The 21,677-nt window shown below is 42.3% G+C and overlaps 1 protein-coding gene across 4 annotated transcripts; it reads right to left on the reverse strand.

Annotated features, from left to right (window-relative positions):
* Window positions 1-1,360: 1,360 nt before the first annotated feature.
* On the reverse strand, window positions 1,361-21,372 carry COCH (cochlin). Of its 4 annotated transcripts, none has more exons than XM_087423009.1 (12): window positions 15,519-15,621; window positions 14,791-14,846; window positions 14,660-14,704; window positions 12,399-12,555; window positions 11,445-11,578; window positions 10,867-10,929; window positions 10,119-10,181; window positions 9,874-10,021; window positions 7,218-7,321; window positions 6,404-6,630; window positions 5,710-6,226; window positions 1,361-2,986 (listed from the first exon to the last, which is right to left on the reverse strand). In XM_087423009.1, the coding sequence occupies exons 2-12, from the start codon at window positions 14,822-14,824 to the stop codon at window positions 2,811-2,813; spliced, it is 1,668 nt and encodes a 555-aa protein (XP_087279135.1). In that variant the 5' UTR covers window positions 14,825-14,846; window positions 15,519-15,621; the 3' UTR covers window positions 1,361-2,810. The 4 variants fall into 4 exon arrangements, with proteins under 4 accessions (XP_087279135.1, XP_087279126.1, XP_087279108.1 ...); XM_087423000.1 differs by lacking the exon at window positions 15,519-15,621 and adding an exon at window positions 15,018-15,141; XM_087422982.1 differs by lacking the exon at window positions 15,519-15,621 and adding an exon at window positions 21,260-21,372 and having other exon boundaries at window positions 1,363-2,986.
* Between the last annotated feature and the right edge of the window lie 305 nt (window positions 21,373-21,677).

The raw sequence follows: 21,677 nt of genomic DNA on the forward strand, positions 1-21,677 counted from the left end.
ACTTATGGGAAATTACAAAGATTCTTTGACTATTCTGTGGTGCTTTATAAAAGTTTAAGAATTTTTTATATACCAACTTTAATATGTACTTTTCTCATATTTCAGATTTTTTAAGTTATCCACTGAAGACTAACATCTCATTTAACGTGTTAAGTTGTAAATGGGCTAGCATATTTGAAATTTAGAGGTGCCTGCTAAAATGGATTATAATATATCATTTTGAAAATTCTCTTTACTCGCTACTTTTCATTTGTTAACCCTTTATTATGTTTACTTATAAAAAATAATTGATAGTAACTTAATAAAGTGCTCATTTCTGCTCTCTTGCTGATCTTTAAGTCAAAGTAGCTTCCCTGATTACTTCAGGTGCCTCAAAACTTTGTTCTTTATGAAGTTAGAGAAAAAGCATTTTTAAAAGGGCTAAAGACTATAGGCTTGGTTTTCATTTAAGATAAATTTTTTTTTTCTTTTTTGAGGAAGATGGGCCCTGCACTAACATCTTTTGCCAATCTTCCTCTTTTTCTTTTTTCTCCCCAAAGCCCCAGTACATAGTTGTGTATCATAGTTGTAGAGTTGTAGCTCTTCTATATGGGACACCACCTCAGCATGGCTTGATGAGCGGTGAGTAGGTCTGTGCCCAGGATCTGAACTGGCGAACCCCAGGCCAGCGAAGCAGAATGCATGAACTTAACTGCTACGCTACCAGACTCGCCCCTAAGTTTAATTTTTTAGAGTGGTGCTCTCGACAGAATTTGTGGTCTGTTTACTGGGGAGAAATCATGGTGTTAAACTCATTTTTGTTGTTTATAAAAATTCTTGTTACATGAATTGATTATATTTGCAAGCTTTTAATAAAGGGGGAGTGGTTTATTGTCTTCCCATAACTCCACTTTATCAAATTTTTATGTAGTGTCAAAGGCAATTTCAGTTCTTCCTCTCTGCTACATAATCCTTTCATTCCCTTTACACAAGCTGCAAAATTGTTAGACCCAGAAGATTTAGTGGAGTATCTATATTATTCCAACCAGTTAACACCTTTTTCAGGCCAGCTGGTTGTAGACCATTTCAGATAGGATCAGTGTATATGTAAAGAGAGACAGGGTGGCAAGTGGATGCGGGAGGACAGGTGCTGTCTTTAGAGAAGGTAGGCAGGAAGGGATGACAGAACACCTCTGAGGGGAGAGTTCTTGGTGAGGTAATGATAATTACATTAAGGGAGTTCTGATCGCTTTTCTTAGGAACCAACTTCACAAGCGTAAGTAAAAATAATGTTAATTACAAAATATTTTTGTTGAACCATGTAAACCAAAACATCTTATACTGTTTAACCTGGTAGTGGCTGTGTGTAATGCCTACAACAGTAGACACTCATAAATAATTGAATGAAAGAGAAAATGAACATACTTAGTCTTACTGCATGATTTTAAGAAAAAAATTCAGATTGGTCTTATTGCATGATTTTAAGAAAAATTCAGATTGGTCTTTTCACATGAATTAGTGAGTGTAGAATTTCTGCCATGTCCTAGGGCAAGACACTTGGAATAATAAAAGTAAGGCAGCTTAGAATAATAGTCACTAGCAGTTTTATTGCTTAAAGAGTCAAACTACAGTATTTTTTTCTGAAGTTCTGCTATTTGCAATGTGCTTTTCTTTAAAGCTAAATGTTTATAAGTGGTAAGTAAAAATTTACCAACAACACTTTTTTCAGTACATGGATGACTGCTTTAGAGTACAAGCCAAATGTATCTATACACATATAAAATTATTTTATTTTTTTTCCCGCAAAGCCCCAGTAGATAGTTGTATGTCATAGCTGCACATCCTTCTAGTTGCTGTATGTGGGACGCAGCCTCAGCATGGCCGGAGAAGCAGTGCATCGGTGCACGCCCGGGATCCAAACCCGGGCCCCCAGCAGCGGAGCGCACACACTTAACCGCTAAGCCATGGGGCCGGCCCAACACATATAAAATTGATATAGAAAAATACCAAGCAATCCTGCTGTCTTGTTCAGTGTGATATTTCACTTATAAGTTATTACGAAAATATACTACAAAAGAAGCTTGATACCTAATTCCGTTCCATTTCTTCTATAATTATTAATAACTATTGTTGGTTTTAAGACAACATCTACTTGGGTCAAAATATTTATATTTTGGGGCTGGCCCGGTGGCATAGCAGTTAAGTGCACACGCTCCTGCTTTGGTGGCCGAGGTTCATGGATTAAGATCAGGATCTTAATCCTGCGCTGGCGTGGACCAATGCACTGCTTGTCAGGCCATGCTGTGGCGGCGTCCCATATAAAGTGGAGGAAGATGGGCACGGATGTTAGCCCAGGGCCAGTCTTCCTCACACACAAAAATTATATTTGAACAAAGAGCTGTTTTCTATTTGTTTCTCTTTCGTTTTCCTTATATATTTAATACAGAATGATTAGAGAAGGAATGTTGCTTTTTGGTCTAAGTATCAGATTCTTTTATTGAGCTATGGAATTTGCATGTCTATACATTTAATACTCATGTTAGAACAGAACTTGTAAGATTTTAATCCATGATATTTCCTCTTTCCTGAGTATCTAAGGGTCATGATTATGAAGCCTCAGCAGAGTGTTTGGAACAATTAAGTCTAAGTCGTAATTAGAAGGTAGTAGCTTTAAATGAATGCTTATTTGCTTAAAACAGTTGCCATCTTTAATATAACAGTTGTGTATCTGATCCTAGTATGTTATATAGTATTTCAGTATTATGAGAATATAACTTATACATTATATCCCATTGCACTTTTTCTTTCAGTTGTCAAAACATGACTGACCATTATTGCTGGGATTCTAAGAAATCTCTACAAATTCCTCTGATGACGTCGGAAACAATTGGTTCTAATCCTGTGAACTCTCTTGTGAAGAAAGCATGCGACTCCTTTGGTTTAGAGGCCATATCTTTCAGGTCATCCAGAGGTGCCCAAGCCACACCAACAGAGAAGATGGTGATACCTACAATGGAAACATTACGTGAATTAAAGCGAAGTTCCATCTATAAAATTAACGTGTGTACCTTTTTCATACATTAGTACACAGTTGAGAAAACTGCCTGGTAATGTCTGAAGAACTAAATCCCCTGTACCAAATTGTTAGGTAGGTTTTAATAGTCATGATGAGAATGGCTAAGCAGTTTGGTGTAAACCAGAAGCTTTGCCGTCAGTGTAATTTACCACATTAACAGATAAATCATATGATCTTACATAGTAAAAAAGTTTGATAAGGTTCAATATCCATCATGATAGAACATAGTAAGCTAGAAATAGAAGGAAACTTTAATCTGACAAAAAACCTAAAAATATATATATCAATCAAAATCCTACAGCAAACATACTTAGTGAGATGGTAAAAACATGCCCTCTGAGACTGGCATGAGAAAGGACTACCTGCTGTCATTACTTTGATTAGTCATTATACTGGAGTCACAGCCAGGACAATGTAAATGGAAGTTTTCTAAGGCTGCATTGTCTGGAGGAATGGTGACTAGTCCTCTGTGAATAATGTAACTGTTTCTTCCATTTCAATCTTTACATGTTACAGTGGCACATGTTACAGTGGCACACCAATAGTCAGAAATTGTCAGTCTTTAATCCCAAAGCAGAAATCTTCTGGTGATAAAAACAGCCAAAGAGAAATATCTATGAAGGTGGAATTTCTTCCAGTTACATGAGGCATTCTGTCTGCAATCCCTTGAGCTACTAGAAGATTTTCACTCCAACTGTACATTTTGGTTAGGGTGATATTACGTCAGTTTGATTCACCTCATTCCCAATTGTAGAAGTTGTGGTTTAGCAGATTCTTAGTGAAGACTACCATCTATCTTCTGGGTGAAATTCCCCATAACGTTTTGAGAGTTTCTGAAATAGTCCCCTCCTATTCAAGGCTTCTAGTGGTATACAGTGCTCAGAGTTGTGGATACTTAAGATACAAACAGGTTTATTTGTAAATAAGCAGGTTTATGATGTAAAAGCTACTTGAAACAATTGCTGATTTATCACCATCAGCCAATCCTCCTCTCTCCCTGGCAAAAGAGAAAAAGTAGATTTTCCTTCCCTTAAATTTTTCTCACTTTTCGTTCTGCATTCAAGCTCAGATTATTTAGCTCAGGCCCAGTATATAAAATACAGTTAAAAAAAAAAAAAATGGTGACGTAGCCCTGAAAGCCGACCCTATTTCTTGGCTTTTGTTAACTTTCAGTTTACTATCACGAAAGGATAACTTTCACGAAAATAGTGTGGCCCAACCTCCTGGGGAAGTTCAATTAATCACACAGGGAAAATATATTTGAATTAATCTGGTTCACTTTATTTAGCCTGAATCCAATCCTGTTAACCATAAATTAGTTCAGTAAGCTCTGTTTTTAAGGAGTATGATAGCCAACAGGTCTTCAACGTAGATTAGTAGCTGATGTATAAAATAAGCCAGGTGTATCAAAATAAGCCAATGTATAGTAGCTTGAATTGCATGTATCAGTTCTCTGTACTAAATAAAAAGTAGTTTTATTTATAATTACTACGTAATAAAAATCTATAAAAGTACATAAACGCATTAGCAGAGGTGCTAATAAATGTACAAAAGGAAAAAGGTTAAATCATTAGGAATTAAATAGAGAAAAGTACAGAAGAGTGTAGAAAAATGCAAGGCTGCTAATTCCCCCCTCCCCAAGTTAGCATTTTTGTTTCTTTAAATATTATCAGACTCCAGTCACTCAGTTTTTATCCCAGGAAAGGGAACCTCAGCTTTACGTTGGCCTATTTGATCTCAGCAACGCATTATGCTAATGTCCTCAGGAACTAGTGGCCTTTGTCAAAAGTAATATTAAGGTTGGGATAAGGGTGGGGGCCGGCCCCGTGGCGCAAGAGGTTAAGTGCACACGCTCCACTTAAGCGGCCCGGGGTTCACAGGTTCGGATCCTCGGCGCGGACGGACACACCGCTTGGTAAGCCATGCTGTGGTGGCGTCCCATATAAAGTAGAAGAAGATGGGCATGGATGTTAGCTCAGGGCCACTCTTCCTCAGGAAAAAAAAAAAAAAAAGGAGGATTGGCATCAGATGTTAGTTCAGAGCTAGTCCTCCTCACAAAAAAAAAAAAAAAAGGTTGGGATAACGGAGAAAGAAAACCTTTTCATGTGTGTTCATTATCTCAAGAAAAAGACACCAGAAAGGAAGTTTAGATGGAATGGGATTAAAGTCTTTATGGGTGACCTTATCATCTAGAAAACTCATGCCAGACTGAAAACTACTAAAAAAGAGTTATGATAAATTATCAAATAGAGTCATAGTAAGTTATTATAAACTGATTTGGGGGGGAATATATTCCAAGTTTGAGCCAAATGTGAGCACCTGTAACATATTTCTTTGACATATGACATGGTTCTCATGGCAATTACAACAATACAGTGGTTAGGAGTGTGGACTCAGCCAGACTGCTTGGGTTTGAATATTGGCCTCACCACTTACTAGCTGTGTGATTTTGAGGAAGTTTCTTATTTGTAGAATGAGATTAGTAGGGCTGCTTTGACAATTAAATCAGTTATATTGGGTAAAGCTCTTAAGAACAACGACTGCCACACTGTAGGTGTTTGTTCGATAAAATAAATGCATAAGTTTATATTTACTCCTAAAATTCACTGAACCCCTCTTCAGTTCCCTTCCCAGTCAAAGGACGAGGACCTTACCTGCATCATGCGCAGCAGCGGCAGGGCCTCGAACATCATCATAGGACTGCCCATCTGTGACAATTACCAGGAAGTTCTTGTTGGGGCTGTCCCTCATGGGACCAAACACATTTCTAACAGTAAAGGAAATGGCATCACCAGTAGCTGTTCCACCACTCATATAGCGGATGTTTCTGATAACGGCTAGGACATTTTCTTTGGTGCTATAGTCAGTGAAACTGAATTCTGTGCGCTGATCATAGGTGAACTGTACAGCAGCTATCTTGGCACCAATGTCTGAGATTTCAAAAGTCTTGGCTATGTTGGAAACAAATTCAAGCATGAGGCGGAAATTACTGTCCCCAACACTGCTGGAGCCATCAATTAGAAAGGCAATGTTCACTGAGTTATAACAGGTCTTGCTGCACATCATTTGCTCGTGAGTGCAGAGCTTCTGGACCAGAGGCTTTACATATTTTGTGGTGCCAAACCAGTTGGGCATGTGGTAAGAGAAGAAGCCATTATTCCGACAGACAGCCTAATGGAGGAGACACATAAAAGATATCCAAAGGGATCAAAAGTTGTTTCTTAAAAACTATGAAAACATTAAATCTTGAATGTTCAAAGTTAATCCAGGTATGGGACAGTCGGCACCACACCTCGAGGTCCAAGACTGAATCACTACCATAACAGAAGACACCCTTCACCTCCTTACCTTGTCAACAAATGCAACATCCTGAACCATCCCCAGTTCTTCAGGGATAGGCTTAGCCACAGAAACTATGAATACATTGACACCAAACTCTCTGGCCACAATGCCTGCTTCCTCAATATCATCAGAAGGCCAGCCATCAATAAATACCACCACCACTTTGGGGATCCCTTTTCTCACTCCAGTCTCTGCTGTGAAGAATTTCTGGGCAGTGTGCTTCAAGGCTTTTCCTAGGTTTGGAAAAGAAGCAAAATGGAACAGCACAACTTCTCAAATGACATTTCTATTTCCCTGTACCAATTTGATGCCACCAACTTTAAGAACTCAGTTCTATAGTAGATGGATCAGATAGGAAAGTTGAATTATCCATCAGGCCTATTTTTTGTCATCACCACCCACACTGCTTCCCCCATCACCTCTCAGAAGCCTCACACCTTTTTTCCTACATCAATCACCAGTGAGAAACACAAAACTGACTCCTACTCCTGTACTTTGCTCTCTATCTAGCCCTTTAGTGACTGATGAGTTCCTTTAAGGACTCAGAGCAAGAAGTCTCCCTTCAGAGGGTCCAAAATAAGGATTATAAATCACAATGATTTATATTTTTAAAAAATAAGCAACACCAATTAACCCTTTGGTATATTTTCCATTATAAATTGAATATCTCAGATAATCAAGTGCAGACCTAGCTAAGATTTCAGTGCCTGGAGGAAGTGTGTCACATCTTCTTCTATAAAAATAGCATAATGCTGTTTTACATGTCTGGTCATTCATAACCCTCTCCTGTGTTACCTGCCAGGTGCCAGAGTCTACTTACCTGTATTGGAGTTACCCCCTCTGAAACCTACTTCCTTTATGGCAAACAAAACATCTTTGGCTGATGTAAAGTTTTTCAAGTAAAATTCTATTTTGGGATGTTCACTAAGTGGAAAAATGAAAAAATGTTATCCAGGGAGAATTGGAAAGGTAAAAACAAATAAGCAACATTATATACCTTAAAAAAAAGTCTTTAAATTGGACAATGCCCAAGTTTCTTTCTTATTCCCACAGTATACAGTCAACTAAGGCATTGCATCCTTACTTGAATTTTTAGGGATCTTTCAGAAATGTAACAAAAACAATTGCTACCTTGAGCATTTGTTATATTGTGGGTAATATGCTAAATACACATTACATGTATAATTTCATTTCATCATAACTGTACAAGGTAGAAATTATCTCTATTATATAAATGAAGGAAAAGGCTCAGAGCATTCAGGTAATTTGCCCAACGAAACACAGTCACATTGTAAATTCAGGTTTATCTGGCGCCAAAGTCCATGCCTAAACCATATGAAGCACCTGAAACCAGGCTTGGCTCGGGGCACTGGGCTTAGGGGAAGTCTGCAGAGCTGGGCGCTGGGAAGCTGGAAGGCGGCTGGGTGTGAGGCTCGGTCTGCTCCAGTGGGGACTCTGGAAGCACCGAACATTCTGGGTCTATTGACCCAGGTCTCTGAAGAGGCAATTTCAATGGCACTAAGGCCAACATTTTAAAAATGAGAAAAGTTATAAGGAAACGAATTATAAAGTATTGCAATATTGAATTTTTCTTATAATGATATTGACACTTGCCAATCTTAAAATTATGTATCTTGTAAGAGATTTGGGATTTTCCACATTTAGTAGTAAAAGAATTTCAGCTCACTCTTATAACTACTCTGTGTTCATTAGAGACCATGTTGAGTAAAAACAGTTAAAGCACAATTTGTTGTTTTTAGATATGTCAATACTTTATAAGTACAAAATTTTAAGATCTTAGCATTATCAATTGCCATTAAGTCAAGATTTTTGAGGGACAAGTATAGCACTGACTGTATTTCTGCATACCTGGTGGTATGATTGGACAATTTCTGTATACCTGGTGGAATGATGGGTCACAAAATCAGATTTCATAGGGTGATAGTCTTTTCACTTTTATAATCACTTTTCAACTAATCAAATTATGATTTATGAGATTTAGTCTTATTTTTGCATCCTTAATGACATATTCTGTTATTCTGCTGAAATATAAACTCTTGATACAGTTTTTCTATTCTAATGTTTTTCCTAAAATAGAAAAACTATAAACCAGGAAATTTATAGAGAAGCTAGTCTTTGTATGAACCTATAAGGTAGTATAGCTTTGAAAAAGAATTGGGTAAAAATAGCAAAGAAAAAATATAAGAAGAAAAGTACTGAAGGGAATTTGCCCTATGGGATGTTAAAATGTACAATAAAGCTACAATAATCAAAGCATTATATTAAAGATGTAAGAATTAGTATATGGATCAAAGAAACAGACTTGCCAAAACTTGCATATAAAATTGATATCACAGATCATTGGAATAAGAAGATCATTTGTTTTAAAGGTGTGGGACAAATGATTAAATTATGTAGAAACCCACAAAGTTAAATTCTCACACCAAAAAAATTTTATCTAAATTAAGAACCAATTGTAAAAAATAACATAAGAACAAATGAAATATAAATTAATATTTGTAATAGTAGTAGGGACACCTTTACACATTGCTGATGGTAGTTTAAACTGGGTGAACTTTCTAGAAAGCAATTTAACTGTTTATATCAGAAGCCTTAAAGACATCAGAACCCTTTGACCCAATCTTGCTTCTAGGAATCTAGCCTAATGAACTAATCAAAGATGGCACAAGGATGACATAACAATGTTCATCACAGTGCAATGCGTAATGGTGAAAAAGCAATAGAATAATCATGCAAAGGAAGATTATGAAACATTTTTTGAAGAATATTTGTGATATGGTAAAATGCTCAAAATACTAAGGGGTGAAAACACATGGCATTTAAGTCGGAGCTTTTGAAAAAGAAATACACGTATGTACAATCAAATATTTTCTTAAAATACTGAAAGGAAATAAAACATTTTACAATGATGATCTCTGGGAGGTATATTTGGGAAATTTGTTTTCTTTGTGCTTTATATGTTTTTCAAGCTTTCTGTAGTGAGCATATTATAATCCTAAAAGCCATCAGTGAATATTATTCTCAAATGAATACAATAAGAAGGTTGAGCTTCAGGTCTCCGATCAAAGGAATATGGAGAGAGCTAAAAAGAAGAACAGTACAGGCAGGAGGAATGGATGCGTCACTACTTCTTCCCTCTGTGGAGAGAACTTAGGAATTGAGCAGAGTAGATGTGCAGAGGTCATCGGTATGAGCAACAAGACATTTTAGTCTACCTCTGGTCCTCAAATAGCATATAATTCTCTACATCTTTTTATTCCCAAAAGGAAGCAATTAGACCTACCTAGTCTGTTCAGGCAGGCTTAAATCCTGACTTTACAGTTTGGAAATCCAGACTGTCCACAACTCAATATGTTTATAGTGAACTGAAATAAATGTACCTACTAAAATGATTGATCATTTGTCGTCATTCAAGACATCAGTCAAGTCTCCTCCCACTTTTACAAAGTTGGTACCTGGCTTGAACTAGGCCCACGTGTGGTCCTTCTGTTCCAATTCCCAACATTAGAGCCACCTTCCCAACGAAATTCTTCTGTAGATTAAATCGGCGCTGCCCAATATTAAAACTGCCATCGATCAGAAATGCAATGTCTGCTTTGCAGTCTGTGAACACCCAAACAAGTCTTTTCGTTAGCAGTTTCAAGAGGAGGGAGGGAACAAGAGAGAATGTTATTCTCTCAATGGATATCTGGACTCTTACCTTTATTGCCAGCTTTCTTATTGGGTGTTTTCTTTAGTCGTTTACCTGAAGCAAAGGAAGCACCTGGCATTGGCAAAAGGAAGACAGTTCCATAGCAAGAAGCCCAGATAGGGAAAAGTTCATGACAAGGAGTGTCCTTCTTGAAAACACTTTTTTAAAAAAAAATTAATTTCCTCATGATTTTCTGGAGTGGGAAGTAATGCCCTAACAAAGAAACAAGTCAGGACTGAAGTAGGCCTACATATTTGATATGCCTCCAATCTAGGACTTTGCTATCACAAACTCACAGTTGAGGCAAGATTGGAAACTCAGAGTTAGATTCTAACGTTCTTAATTTCTTTGACTTTAAAGTTGCCACAGTCTTGGAAAAGGAGATCCCTGGCTATTTCTTAAAATATACACACACTAATTCCTTTTATTCACATGACAAATGGAACTAGGAAATTCATGGTACTTTTACTTTGACCCGTTTCTAGGTGTGGTTTATCAAATCAGGGAGAAATGGTAGGACTTCAAGAGAATATTTGGCAGCAGAGTTTATAATTGAAAACAGAAGAAGAATAAGGAATCTGAATAATAAAATTGAAATATAAAATTCCCTATGTAATATACCAGTACACTTAAGATATTTGCTTTGTGTTTAACATCGATTTTTTTAAAAGGAAAGTTTCTATCAACAACACATTCATTCATAACTTCCAAATGCTGTGCCAGGCAACTAGGAGATGATAGGTTCCATATTTCATACCTGTTGGTGGACGTGCTGTGGACACTGCTTGTCCTGTGGCTTCCTGGGTACCACTTTTGCCTTCTGTTAAAATACAGAGAAGACTATGTTTTCCTCTTCCTTATTTTCCATCAAAGCATAATGAATCTAATTTGGAGTTCTTTAGGATGATAAATGTATTAGAATAGTGGCAATTGCAGGAGTAATTGCTGCATGCTAGTTTCAAAGAACCAAAATGGATTCTTATCTATTATATCATATTTTAAAAGGATCACCAAAAATGAATTCACATTCATTCACTAGTGTTTTGATTTAGTGTTGCTTGGTAAATGTCAGATCATTCTGACTGCAGACAATTCAAGTGTCTATTGCCATCTTCCGGCAGCAAGATTATTCTTCCCCCATTCACCCATTTGACTGGAGTAGGTCCTTGACTCTTCGGGTCCCCTGACTCTAATCCACAGTTGACCCCTTCAGTCTTGGTCACAGGTTTTTCCATCAGAGTCAAAGAGATTCAGCTGAGAAAAGCAGAAAACTTTTTTTTTTTGGGGGGGAGCATAGTATTTACACAAAAGTAAGAACAATGTAATTGTACCTACTTGTCACTGTGAAAGAAGCAGACCATCTGGAAAGCGTCTGAGACTGGATGCCATTTGCAACTACTGAGGAATAGTTTTCTCGACCTGGGAGGCTATAGATTCGCACAGGTCCCCCTGAGTTGCTGATTACTCCCCTGCAACACAAGAATAACAGCTGAGATTCTATCCACACTTTTCCAGGGGGATCCAACTGACTTAAAGTGCCATGTTGCATCTATTGCTCTGATTAATCAAGAAAATCGTTCAGCAGGGAACTATCTAAGGATGCTGCCAGCCTTTTTAAAAACTTGCTTACACAGGTACAAAATCTGCCTGAGGAAATGGTTTTGTGCTGTCAAACTTCTTAAGTGTTGATAAGAACACACTTGTAGTATCGTGTTCCCTATAGCTCAGAGACTCAGAGTTAAGAGCACCAATTTTCTTAGTTTTCTAAGATAATTTAACTACATGTCCTTGGTCTTCATTTTTTTAAAAAGCGTCATAATAGCGATTCTCTTGCAGGATAGCAGAGTGGTGATGCATGTGGGCTCTGGAGGCAGACCTCGGCTTTCAGTCCTGGCTCCGGCACCTGCTAACAACGGTGACTGCGGGAGGGATACTTGACAACTCTCTCAGCTCAGTTTCCTCATCTGAAAATGGAGTCAAATTGTACCTACCTTGTACAGTTGTCACGTAGTAAAAACTCAGTAATATCTTACAGGATTAGAAATGGTTTAGAATCACAGGAGTCTAGCTAACAAGAAATAATGCAATTTGCCTTTAGTCAGAAAGCTTCCCTTGTGTAGCTGGTGTTTCAATGATAGCCAGGAAAGCCTTAAAAATGTATGCATCTTCTAAGGTCAAAATTGGCACCAAAACAAAGAAATGGTATGTGTGTGCAGGGTCCAGACAGCTAAAGAGGGACAGGAAATCAAGGCACTTGCGTTTCTCTCCCCTTGGCATGTCTGGGCTTACCTGTGGATGGCGGCGCCACATATGCTCGATACAGAAGCATACACGATGTTCCCAAACACGGAGAATTCCTCAAGAGGGCAGTCCCCTGGGCAGAGGACGTCTGCTTTCTCTCTCCTGATGTCCAGGCCTCTGGTAAAGCACGTGATGGTGATGGGAACTGAGGAGAAAGGAGGGAATGTAATAACCGTTCTTAGGACTTTTAGAAGGGTAGGGAGAGGGGGAGCTAGGATGAGATTGAAGATTTACTTCTCTAATTTCTACACTCCTTGTTAAGAATATTGACTTATGTACCATTCCACACCATTCTAGATTTTAGCAAGCCAAAAATCACGTTTCCAATTTAATCTAACCTTCAGCCACTATAAAGTCTAGTTGGGAGAATTTTCTCAGTTCTCAAACTGATAAGTTTGGAAATACATAATTGGAACTATATCAGACTAGAAAATAACATTAGTCATTGGCAATTTATTAATTCATTCTAGAAATATAAAAACCTCAATTCTGATGACAACTGTGTACATAGTTGCCTGAGGAGAAGATATTAAATCTGGGTTGAACCTGTGAGGAACATTTTCATAGACACATGCACAAACCACTCTAAGTCATCTTTTGCTTCAGAGGACCATTTATACCAGTTTTCCTCCAAAGGCAGTGCCTTAAAATTATATCTTAATGTAAGCAAACCAGTAAAAAGATGCTTCACTTCACAGAACGTCATTTAGCTCAATCACTCATTTTATAGTTGAAGAAATTAAAGCCATGGGGTTAATTTGCTCAAGGTCACACAACTCAAGGACCGTTCAGCAACTCCTGCAGGACAGGAAACAGGGAGGCTAGTCCCTTCAGAATGGAGCATTTTTATCTGATTATTTCTGCTCCAGATCTGTCCAGAGAGATATATCAGGCAGTGAATGCATTTTTAGAAAGCACTGTTAACACTCAAGTTTTACACAGTCAATCCCACTACTAAAGAATCAAAGATTTCACTACAAAAGATGTTAGGTAGAGACAAGCCCTTGGTAACGCGTAACAAGATAACATAAAACATGTCAATTCGTCAATTTACTGTGAATATTAAATCAAGAATAATGTTATTAAACACTACTTTCCAAATACAGAAAATTGTGGTTATCTAAACCTTTTTGAAACAGAGGTTAATAATAACAATAATAAACTTTTCCCCAAGACAGAGTAATACTGTCTGGTTGTATTGCCCAGTTGAGCAGCCTGCCTCTGACAAGGACCCTCCTCCAGGAGCTCTCTGTGTGAGCTGTACCCTGGACTGTACACCTCCATGAAAGGGAAGGCAGGATGCCAGGTACCACCCGGATTCCTTAGCTCTGATTGCTAAGGAAGTTAAAATCCTTACCAAAAACAGTAGCCTCATACCTATGGGCCTCATCCCTATTATCAAACATCCTTAATTCTTCCTCCCATTTGCGGTGGCATCAGAGACTCTGCTTTTAGCTAATAACAGACTGTGTGTGTGTGTGTGTGTGTGTGTGTGTGTGTGTGTGTGTGTTGGGGGGTGGGGGAGGGCTGAACACAGCCCGGTGCAATACTTACCCTCATTTCTCCTTTCAAGGAAAACAAAGGATAGATTTTGGAAAAGAGTTTGCCTTTTATATTGTAGAAAAAACACCAAACCACACACCCATACTCAGGCTTTTACATGTGGAACAAACTCTTTTTAGACTCTATCGAATATGAAATGGGCCCACAAATGCTGCTTTTTATAGGGGTCACTCCTAGAAACACAGCCAGGGGGTCACACAAGGTGGGACCACGACATCAGCCTGTCTCTCTGTCTCTCCGTCAGCTCTGACAGCCTGAAGTCCCATCTGGGGGGCTTCTCCTCGAGCTCAAACGCAGGGAACACCCGGGACTAGTGTGCCCCTCGGTGGGACTCAACGAATACACCTGCCTCCACCTTCCGCTGCCCCTGCTCGGCCTGCCGGGGAGCTCGGGGGATGTGGGTGTGGATGGGGGGAGGCTTCCTTCTCCGCGCCGTTGGAAGAATGTCCCCCATGGGACCCCAGGACCCCCCTCGCGTAGGAGAAGTGGGTAAGCCGGAGCAGACGTGGGCTGTAGCTATGAAGGGGGGTGCTCCAGGCAGCCGCCCCAACCTCCGCGCCCTCCGGCTCCGGGGCCCGGGCCGAGGTCCAGCGGCTCGGTCTGAGCGCGCTCCTACCTGCTGGCCCTCCGCCCCTCCCACCGCCTGGACCGAGCACTGCTTCCCGGGCCGGGAACCCGCAACTCACCGGCTCCCTCGCTGCCCGCGGGCTCCGGCAGCAGCAGACAGACACCTGCGGAGAGAGGACAGCGCGAGGGCTGGCTCCAGCTCCCCCCGGCTCTGCGCCAGGGAAGGGGGCGGGGAGGGGCGCGTACCCACCGAGGCAGAGAACAGGGATCCAGGCTGCAGACATGGTAGTCGGGGGATGCTCGGACCTGGGAGAGAGGGAGAATGCGAGGGAGGCTCCGGGGAACGGGGGCCCCCACGTCCCCAGCACCCCGCGCCCGCCCGCTCCTGAGACCCCGCACTCCTCGGGAACCCAGGACCACCGAAGTGGGGGAGGAGACCGAAGAGGCCGCCGCCCCGGGGCTGGCGCCCCTCTCGACCTGCAGGGGACGCTCGGGCTGCAAATCGAGCCAAACCCAGAGTCGATGTGCAACCCGGGACCCGGGTGGAGGGTGCACTACGAAGACAGACAGGCAGGCTGGGAGCGACAAAGGAGAGACACGGACAGCAGGCGTCAGGGACCCGCACGCCCGCGCCGGACCCGGGCTCCGCACCTGAGTGGGACCCGCCCGGCTGCGCCCGAGTGCGGGGAGCGCGGCTCGCGCCGCTATAAAGGCCGGGCCCGCGCATGAGCACTGGCGGGGCCGCGGGGCGGGGGCTGGAGCCGGGGCCGGGGCCGCGCGGCGACGTCCGGCTCCCCCGACCCCCCGGGGTGAGCCCGCGCCGAGGCGCCTCCCCCTGCGGCGCGGGGCTCCGACACCCGGACGCCGCGCCCGTCCCCGGGGAGGCGCGGGCCGGGTCAGGATCCCCGAGCCCCCCGGGACCCGGCGTCGGGGGCGGCGGGACGAGTGTGGGCGGCGGGACCGCGCCTGCGGACGCACCGGGCGAGAGCGAGCCCGGGGCGCCGGGCGGGGAGGCTGCCCCGCTCCCGGGCTGGGAGAGACGGACGGGCCCGACGGCGTGCACCGGCCTCTGCCCCCGCCGAGGGGCCGAGGGCGCGGCCGTGGGCTCCGGAGAGATACCGGGTCCACGCGGCCTCGGAACAGAACTTCCCGCCTCCGTGCTCCTGTTGGAATAGGGTCACCACCTGTAAAGTAAAGCCAGCCTGGGTTTGATAACCGCATGCCCTGGGTTTGTTGGAAACCCTGTGAATTGATTGGTCATTCTTTGGACCTTGGGATCCAGCCTTCCGACTCGGCTTCTGCTGGAGTCGGATCTTCCCCAGCCCGCTCCCTTCACTGTGATGGGGAGGGCTACGCTGGTGATGCGGCCCGGGCCCCTCATCACATTTTCCTTTTCTTTTTTTCTAGATCAGGAGAGATTTATGCTTGATTGCCTTTCCAGATTCCCAGACCTGGTGTCCGTTGTGATTGCACAGAATCTCAGATTTGGTAATGTGGTCTCCCTCTCCTCCGTTTCTCATCCCGGTAACTTTTTACAGATGGAAATGGGAGAAAGAGCAGAATTCACAGGGAGTGTAAGTGACGGACAAATGATCTGCACGGCAGCTGAGGAAGCACCCCCAAACCCAGAAGTGGCACTAGATCGTTTTTTCAAAGTTTTCTTTAATCCAAAGAATAAGATTTTATTTAGGTCCAAAGAATAACCAATAATTTGTGTGCCATAAAATCCATGCTTTTTAAGTGTACCATTCCGTGATTTTTAGGGAGTTTACAGAGTTGTACAATCATCACTACAATCCAATTTTAGAACATTTCCATCACCCCCAAAAGAATCCCTTCCAGCTGTTGGCAGTCAATCCCCATTCCCACCCTGAGCCCTAGGTAACACTAATCTGCTTCCTGTCTGTATAGATTTGCCTTTTATTGACATTTCATATAAATGAAACGATACAATATATGGCTTCTGTTACTAAGCTTAATGTTTTTGAGGTTTATGCATATTGTAGCATGTGTGGGTACTTCCTTTTTATTGCTGAATTGTGTTCCCATACATTTCTCTTCTGGAGAGAAAGACTAATTAAATAACATTTGTGGGCTGGAAGGTTTTTAATTCTTATTTTCATGTCTGCTTTAAAGATTTAATCCCTTCCGTGGTAGAGAGTTGCTCTTTTCTTAGAAAACCAGTAATGTAGCCACTGCCCCTGATGTTTTCCTTGGGAGAACTTTCAAGCCTTCGGGACGATTAAAGCTGTCTTTTTTATTCTTGTTTATTGAGTGTCCTCAATCAGGGTTGGATAACCTCCTCCAATTAGGCTGGGCAAATTGTCACGATGCTATATAATTAGGGAGCGTTCACCTCCTGGAAAAAAGCTACCACTCCACAGCTCAGCAGGCAGGTGCCCAGTTGGCCGAAGGGGGGTGTGCTGTTCAGAACTCCCGCAGGGCAGCCCTCCAGTGATGTCATTTCACTGAGCCGTTTGGCAGAGTCAAAACTATGCAGCTGTTTCCATGACTGACCCCGAGTCTGCGACTATTAAAAAATAAAGGAAATACCTCATTGAGTTTCATGGTTGTTTACCCAAAGATACATTTTAATTATTTTGTTTTGAAACATTTAAGAGAAGTTGGTCTTGATTTATTTTTCTATTTTGAAAGGCCGACCAAGGAGGGTTGGTGAGAGGGGATGTGATTTCTCATTCTCTCTTAGTTTGTAGCTCATACTCACCAAAGTATACTGAGGGGAAAATATCTGAACTTAAGAGATAATTGCTTCTGCTATGGAAATACCTGAAGAAGAGAGGGAAAGTCAAAGAAATCTGGGTACATCTGACTTAAAAAGACTACTTGTTAAAATAGTCGTTTTGTATTGAATTGAGTGACATTCCAGGGTATTGTACTCCTAGAATTCCTGGTTAGTTTATCCACCTTTAATTAACAGTATTTGATATTCAAAATTTAGACTAACTCGCTGTAGAGCAATGGATTCCTAACTGGGCTGCACAATGGAATCGGCTGGGGAACTTTAAAAAGTACTAAAAAGCCAGAGTCCTATGCAGAGAGTCTAATGATACTGGCTGGGGCCAGGGCATTCGAATTTTTAAAGCTCTCCAAGTGATTCTGATGTGCTGCCCATAGGGCCCAACACTGAACTCAATGTTAGAGGTTAAGCTAATAATTCTAATTTTTCATTCTTCTTTCATTATCTTTTCATTAAGATTCCACCTTAAATGTGCCTACTATGTTCCCCTGATAAAACCTGGAAGCATCTTCTGGCCTGATGGTTGTTTAAAAACAATCCGTAACAGAAAGGTTGAAAAGTCAGTTTCAAAAGTGATTTTCCCTGAGTGTGCTGTCTGGTCTCATTTCTAACTTTGTGCAGAATGGACTGGCTTTGTTAAGGGAGTGAGCTGTCTCTACAGCTGACACCTACGTGGCATCTTCAGGCTCCAGGATGCTGCGGACAGCCCTAACAGACTTGCTCAAGAACAGCATGGTTGTCTGATTGGACTTGGCTCATCCCCTACATAGATAAGCCCCTAGTTTATAGGTCCTCTCTCTGTTCTGTTTTTACCTAAGTATGAATCTGGCGTTACCCTGAAGTTTTTATGTTTTTGTTGTTGGTGTTTTATTTTTTAAAGGAATGTCAGTCCTGCCCCACTCCCATATCATTTAAGCTCCCCTGCAAACTGTTTTTAGCTAACGCAATACATAGTCACTTGGTTTTATTTCGGTTGCAGTGACCTTAAAACCAGTTTGTTCCCTTTAGCACGTGTACGTTTGTCCTGCAGTGTCCCATCAGTTTCTGCAATTAGCTGTAGAACATCATCAGTGTGGAAGCTCCTGTCACCTGTGAGTTATTTAACCCACATTGATGTTTATTCTAGGTCTAGTTTTCTTGATTCTTTTCCATTGCTCACATCTAATACTAAGCAAGTATGTACGTCTAGCCTTTCAGTTTTGATGATTTCTAACAACAGAATAAATACCCACAGCCTCTGAGAAGTGAAAATTAAAAAATTGATTCAGAGAGAACCCTATGACCACTGCAATCACTTTCTTTTCCGGGGCCTCAGTTTCCTTTCCTGTAAAGTGAAGGGGCTTAGACCAAGCAATTGGAAGGGACCTTCTACTGGCCACATTCTGTGACTGGGTGAATGCTCCCTGGGCGTATATAGGCTTCAAGAGCTGTGCTGTTTTCTGGGGTTTGGAAGGCCTCAGGAAACACTGTCTGTGCCAGCTGGCTCCCAGCGTCCCAGGACCCATCCTTTTTTATGCAAGGTCTCTTTCTATTTACCTCTCACTGGTAAGCTATGGCCTGGGTCATGTTTGCCCCTTATTTAACAAGAAGTAATGGCAGTCACATTGCCACTGGTATGCCACTGGTCCTTCCCTCCTAAGTGAAGAAAGCTGACAGAGAACATCAATTAGTTCTACAAGGCCCAGCACACATCCCAGGTAAGCTCCTCAAGGTCAAGGATCTTGCTCTGTTTGCTGGTTGCTGTACCCCAGACCCCAGTGAAGTGTCTAGCGCATAGTAGGTCCTCAAGAAGTATTTGTTGAATGAATGAATCAATCCTATTCTGTCTTGTCATTTGCTACATTGTATTGATTTTTAAAAACTTTTTATTTTAGAACAGTTTTAGGTTTACAGAAAAATCGATAAGATAGTACAGAGTTCTCATTTACCCACACCCAGTTTCCCCTGTTATTGGCATCTTACATTAGAACGGTACGGTTCTCACAGTTAATGAACCAATACTGCTACAGTTTTATGAACTAAAGCCCATACTTTATTCAGAGTTCCTCAGATTTCCTAATGTCCTCTTTCTGCTCTGGGATCTCATCCAGGATACCACATCACATTTAGTCAGTATGTCTTCTTAGACTCTTCTTGGCTGTGACACTGTCTCAGATTGTCCTTATTTTGATGACCTTGACAGTTTTGAAGAGTCCTGGTCAGGTATTTTGTTCAACGTCCCTCAGCTGGGATTTGTCTGATGTTTTTCTCATTGTTAGACTGGGGTTATGGGTTTGGAGGAGGACCACAGAGGTGAAGGAACATTCTCATCACATCATATCAAGGGTACATACTCGCACATGACTCATCACTGTTGATGGTGACTTTGGACACCTGGCTGAGGTGGTGGTTGTCGGGTTTCTCTGCTGTAAAGTTACTCTTTTGCTCCCTGTTTCCATGCTGTCCTCTTTGGAAGGACGTCACTATGTTCAGCCCGCACCTAAGGAGTAGGGAGTTACGTTCAACCTCCTTGAGGGCGGAGTAGCTACGTAAATTATTAGGAATTCTTCTCTGAGGGAGATTTGTCTCTTCTCTTCTATTTATTTACTGTTTGTTTTTTATACGTGGCAATTTTTCTCCAAAAGGCTGTAAGCTCCTTGAAGGCGGAGACTATTCCATGTGCTCCTCTATATTCCCAATGACTTGTACAATGCTTTGGAATCTAAGTAGATGCTCAGTCACCAATGTAAAGATGTTCCGTAGCTTCTAGTCCTAGGAGTTTTCTGCTGATGGCTTATCCTTTCTCACTACAAGATCTGGGCCAGAAAGTTGCCCATTTGGCTCTTGGCAAAGGTGTAATCAAAACACTACTAATAATAGTGATCCTAACACTGTGTCAAGCTCTTTATACATGTTCTCATAGAATCTTGGCAACATCCCTACAAGGCAGATGTCATTGTAATTTTATAAATGAACGTACTGATGCCCAGATTGATTAAAAGACGTGTCCCAAGTCACACAGCTAGAAAGGAGAGCTAGGATTCAAATCTAGGTCTCTAAAGCCCATGCCTGTAACCGTTAGTTTATACTGTGTTTTTCCTCATAATAGCCAAATAAAGCCACAAGGAAGGGTTAGAATAAATGCCGGAAGGTGATGGAAATGACAAGGGCTATGAGAATATGGAAAAAGAGGAAATACATCCCTGTGTGGAAGAGGCTGGTGAGATATTCCAGGCATGTGTGGCCCTTGAGATCTGCTGTGAAATTGATACATCCTCAAGGGGAACACATAATTCATACGTTAGCATAACAAGATAGTTAGAAAATATTATTATGTATTCCAAACACAAATAGAACAGGTTTTGTACATATTCTTAACATTTAGGTCAAGCAGTAATTTCTAAAATATATCTATATGGAGCAAAAGCCCAATGTGAAGTGATTCAGTAAGCTTTTAAGATAGGTGGGCATTAGAGAGAAGTCAAGATGGCGGCGTAGGCAGACTCTGAACTCACCTCCTCCCGTGGACACAGCCAATTTACAACTACTCGTGGAAAAATTACCCCTGAGACAGAACTGAAAACTGGATAAGAGGAACTCCTACAACAATGGACAATCCTAACTGAGGTGGAAGAGGCAGAGACTCCCTTCTGGAGAGGAAAAACGCCGCCTTCACAAGCCGCCAGCGTCTCGGCCGCCGGGAGCAGCTCACAGGTACGCACCCTCCCTGGAGGCGCGGGGCCCTGAGCCGGGGAGCACCCCCGCTGTGGGCATTTTGTGGACCCAGCACAATCGAGACCAGCGGCATAATATCTGACTGTGCCTGCTGCTAAAGCATTGGGGAGCACCCTCAGAAAACCCGGTTCACAAAGAAACTAAAACTGGCTCTTAAAGGGCCCGCGCGCAAACTCACCCGTTTCAGAAAGCATCCTAAAATCACCAGAAAGAAAGGTGCACAGTGCTGGGGTGAAAAGAGACTCACCTAATAGGCCCTGAGTGCATCTCGGTGAGGGGTGAGACATCTCCAGGGACTGGGACATTGGCGGCGGCCATTGTTGTGGCCTGGTGTGGGCGTGCTGACACAGACGCCATTGGAGTTCTCCCTGAGGCCTGCTAGCCCAGGTCTGCCACACCCACTAGAGCACAGATTTAATCCAGCTCAGCCAGGGCAGGCAGCCCACCCTAGAGACTGGCCCCACCCAACAACAAGCCTTCAGGCAACTTGTGGGCCTGCATAGATTGGTGACTGGATTCTCTGCAGCCTGGCAACTGAGCCGACTTGAGCGGGGCAGGGTGTGCACAAGGAGCAGGTGGAGAGTGTGGGGTGGTGGCGGAGTGTGTGGGGCTCCCGCCGTGGAGAGACTGGGTCCGCTTGGGGAGGTAGGGGAGCACACACGGGG

This window comes from Ceratotherium simum, chromosome 3, assembly GCF_057802395.1.
Source record: "Ceratotherium simum simum isolate JZ-2026a chromosome 3, ASM5780239v1, whole genome shotgun sequence".
Lineage (NCBI taxonomy): Eukaryota > Metazoa > Chordata > Mammalia > Perissodactyla > Rhinocerotidae > Ceratotherium > Ceratotherium simum.

Excerpts from the sequence above, each read along its gene's own strand:
- COCH (XM_087422982.1), bottom strand. The coding sequence starts at position 21,369 with ATGGCGTCTGTGTCAGCACGCCCACACCAGGCCACAACAATGGCCGCC. Across the intron at positions 14,847-21,259 it reads ATGCACTCAGGGCCTATTAG|GTCCGAGCATCCCCCGACTA; the intron begins GTGAGTCTCTTT and ends CCTCTCTCCCAG. Across the intron at positions 11,579-12,398 it reads TGTGGCGCCGCCATCCACAG|GGGAGTAATCAGCAACTCAG; the intron begins GTAAGCCCAGAC and ends CTTGTGTTGCAG.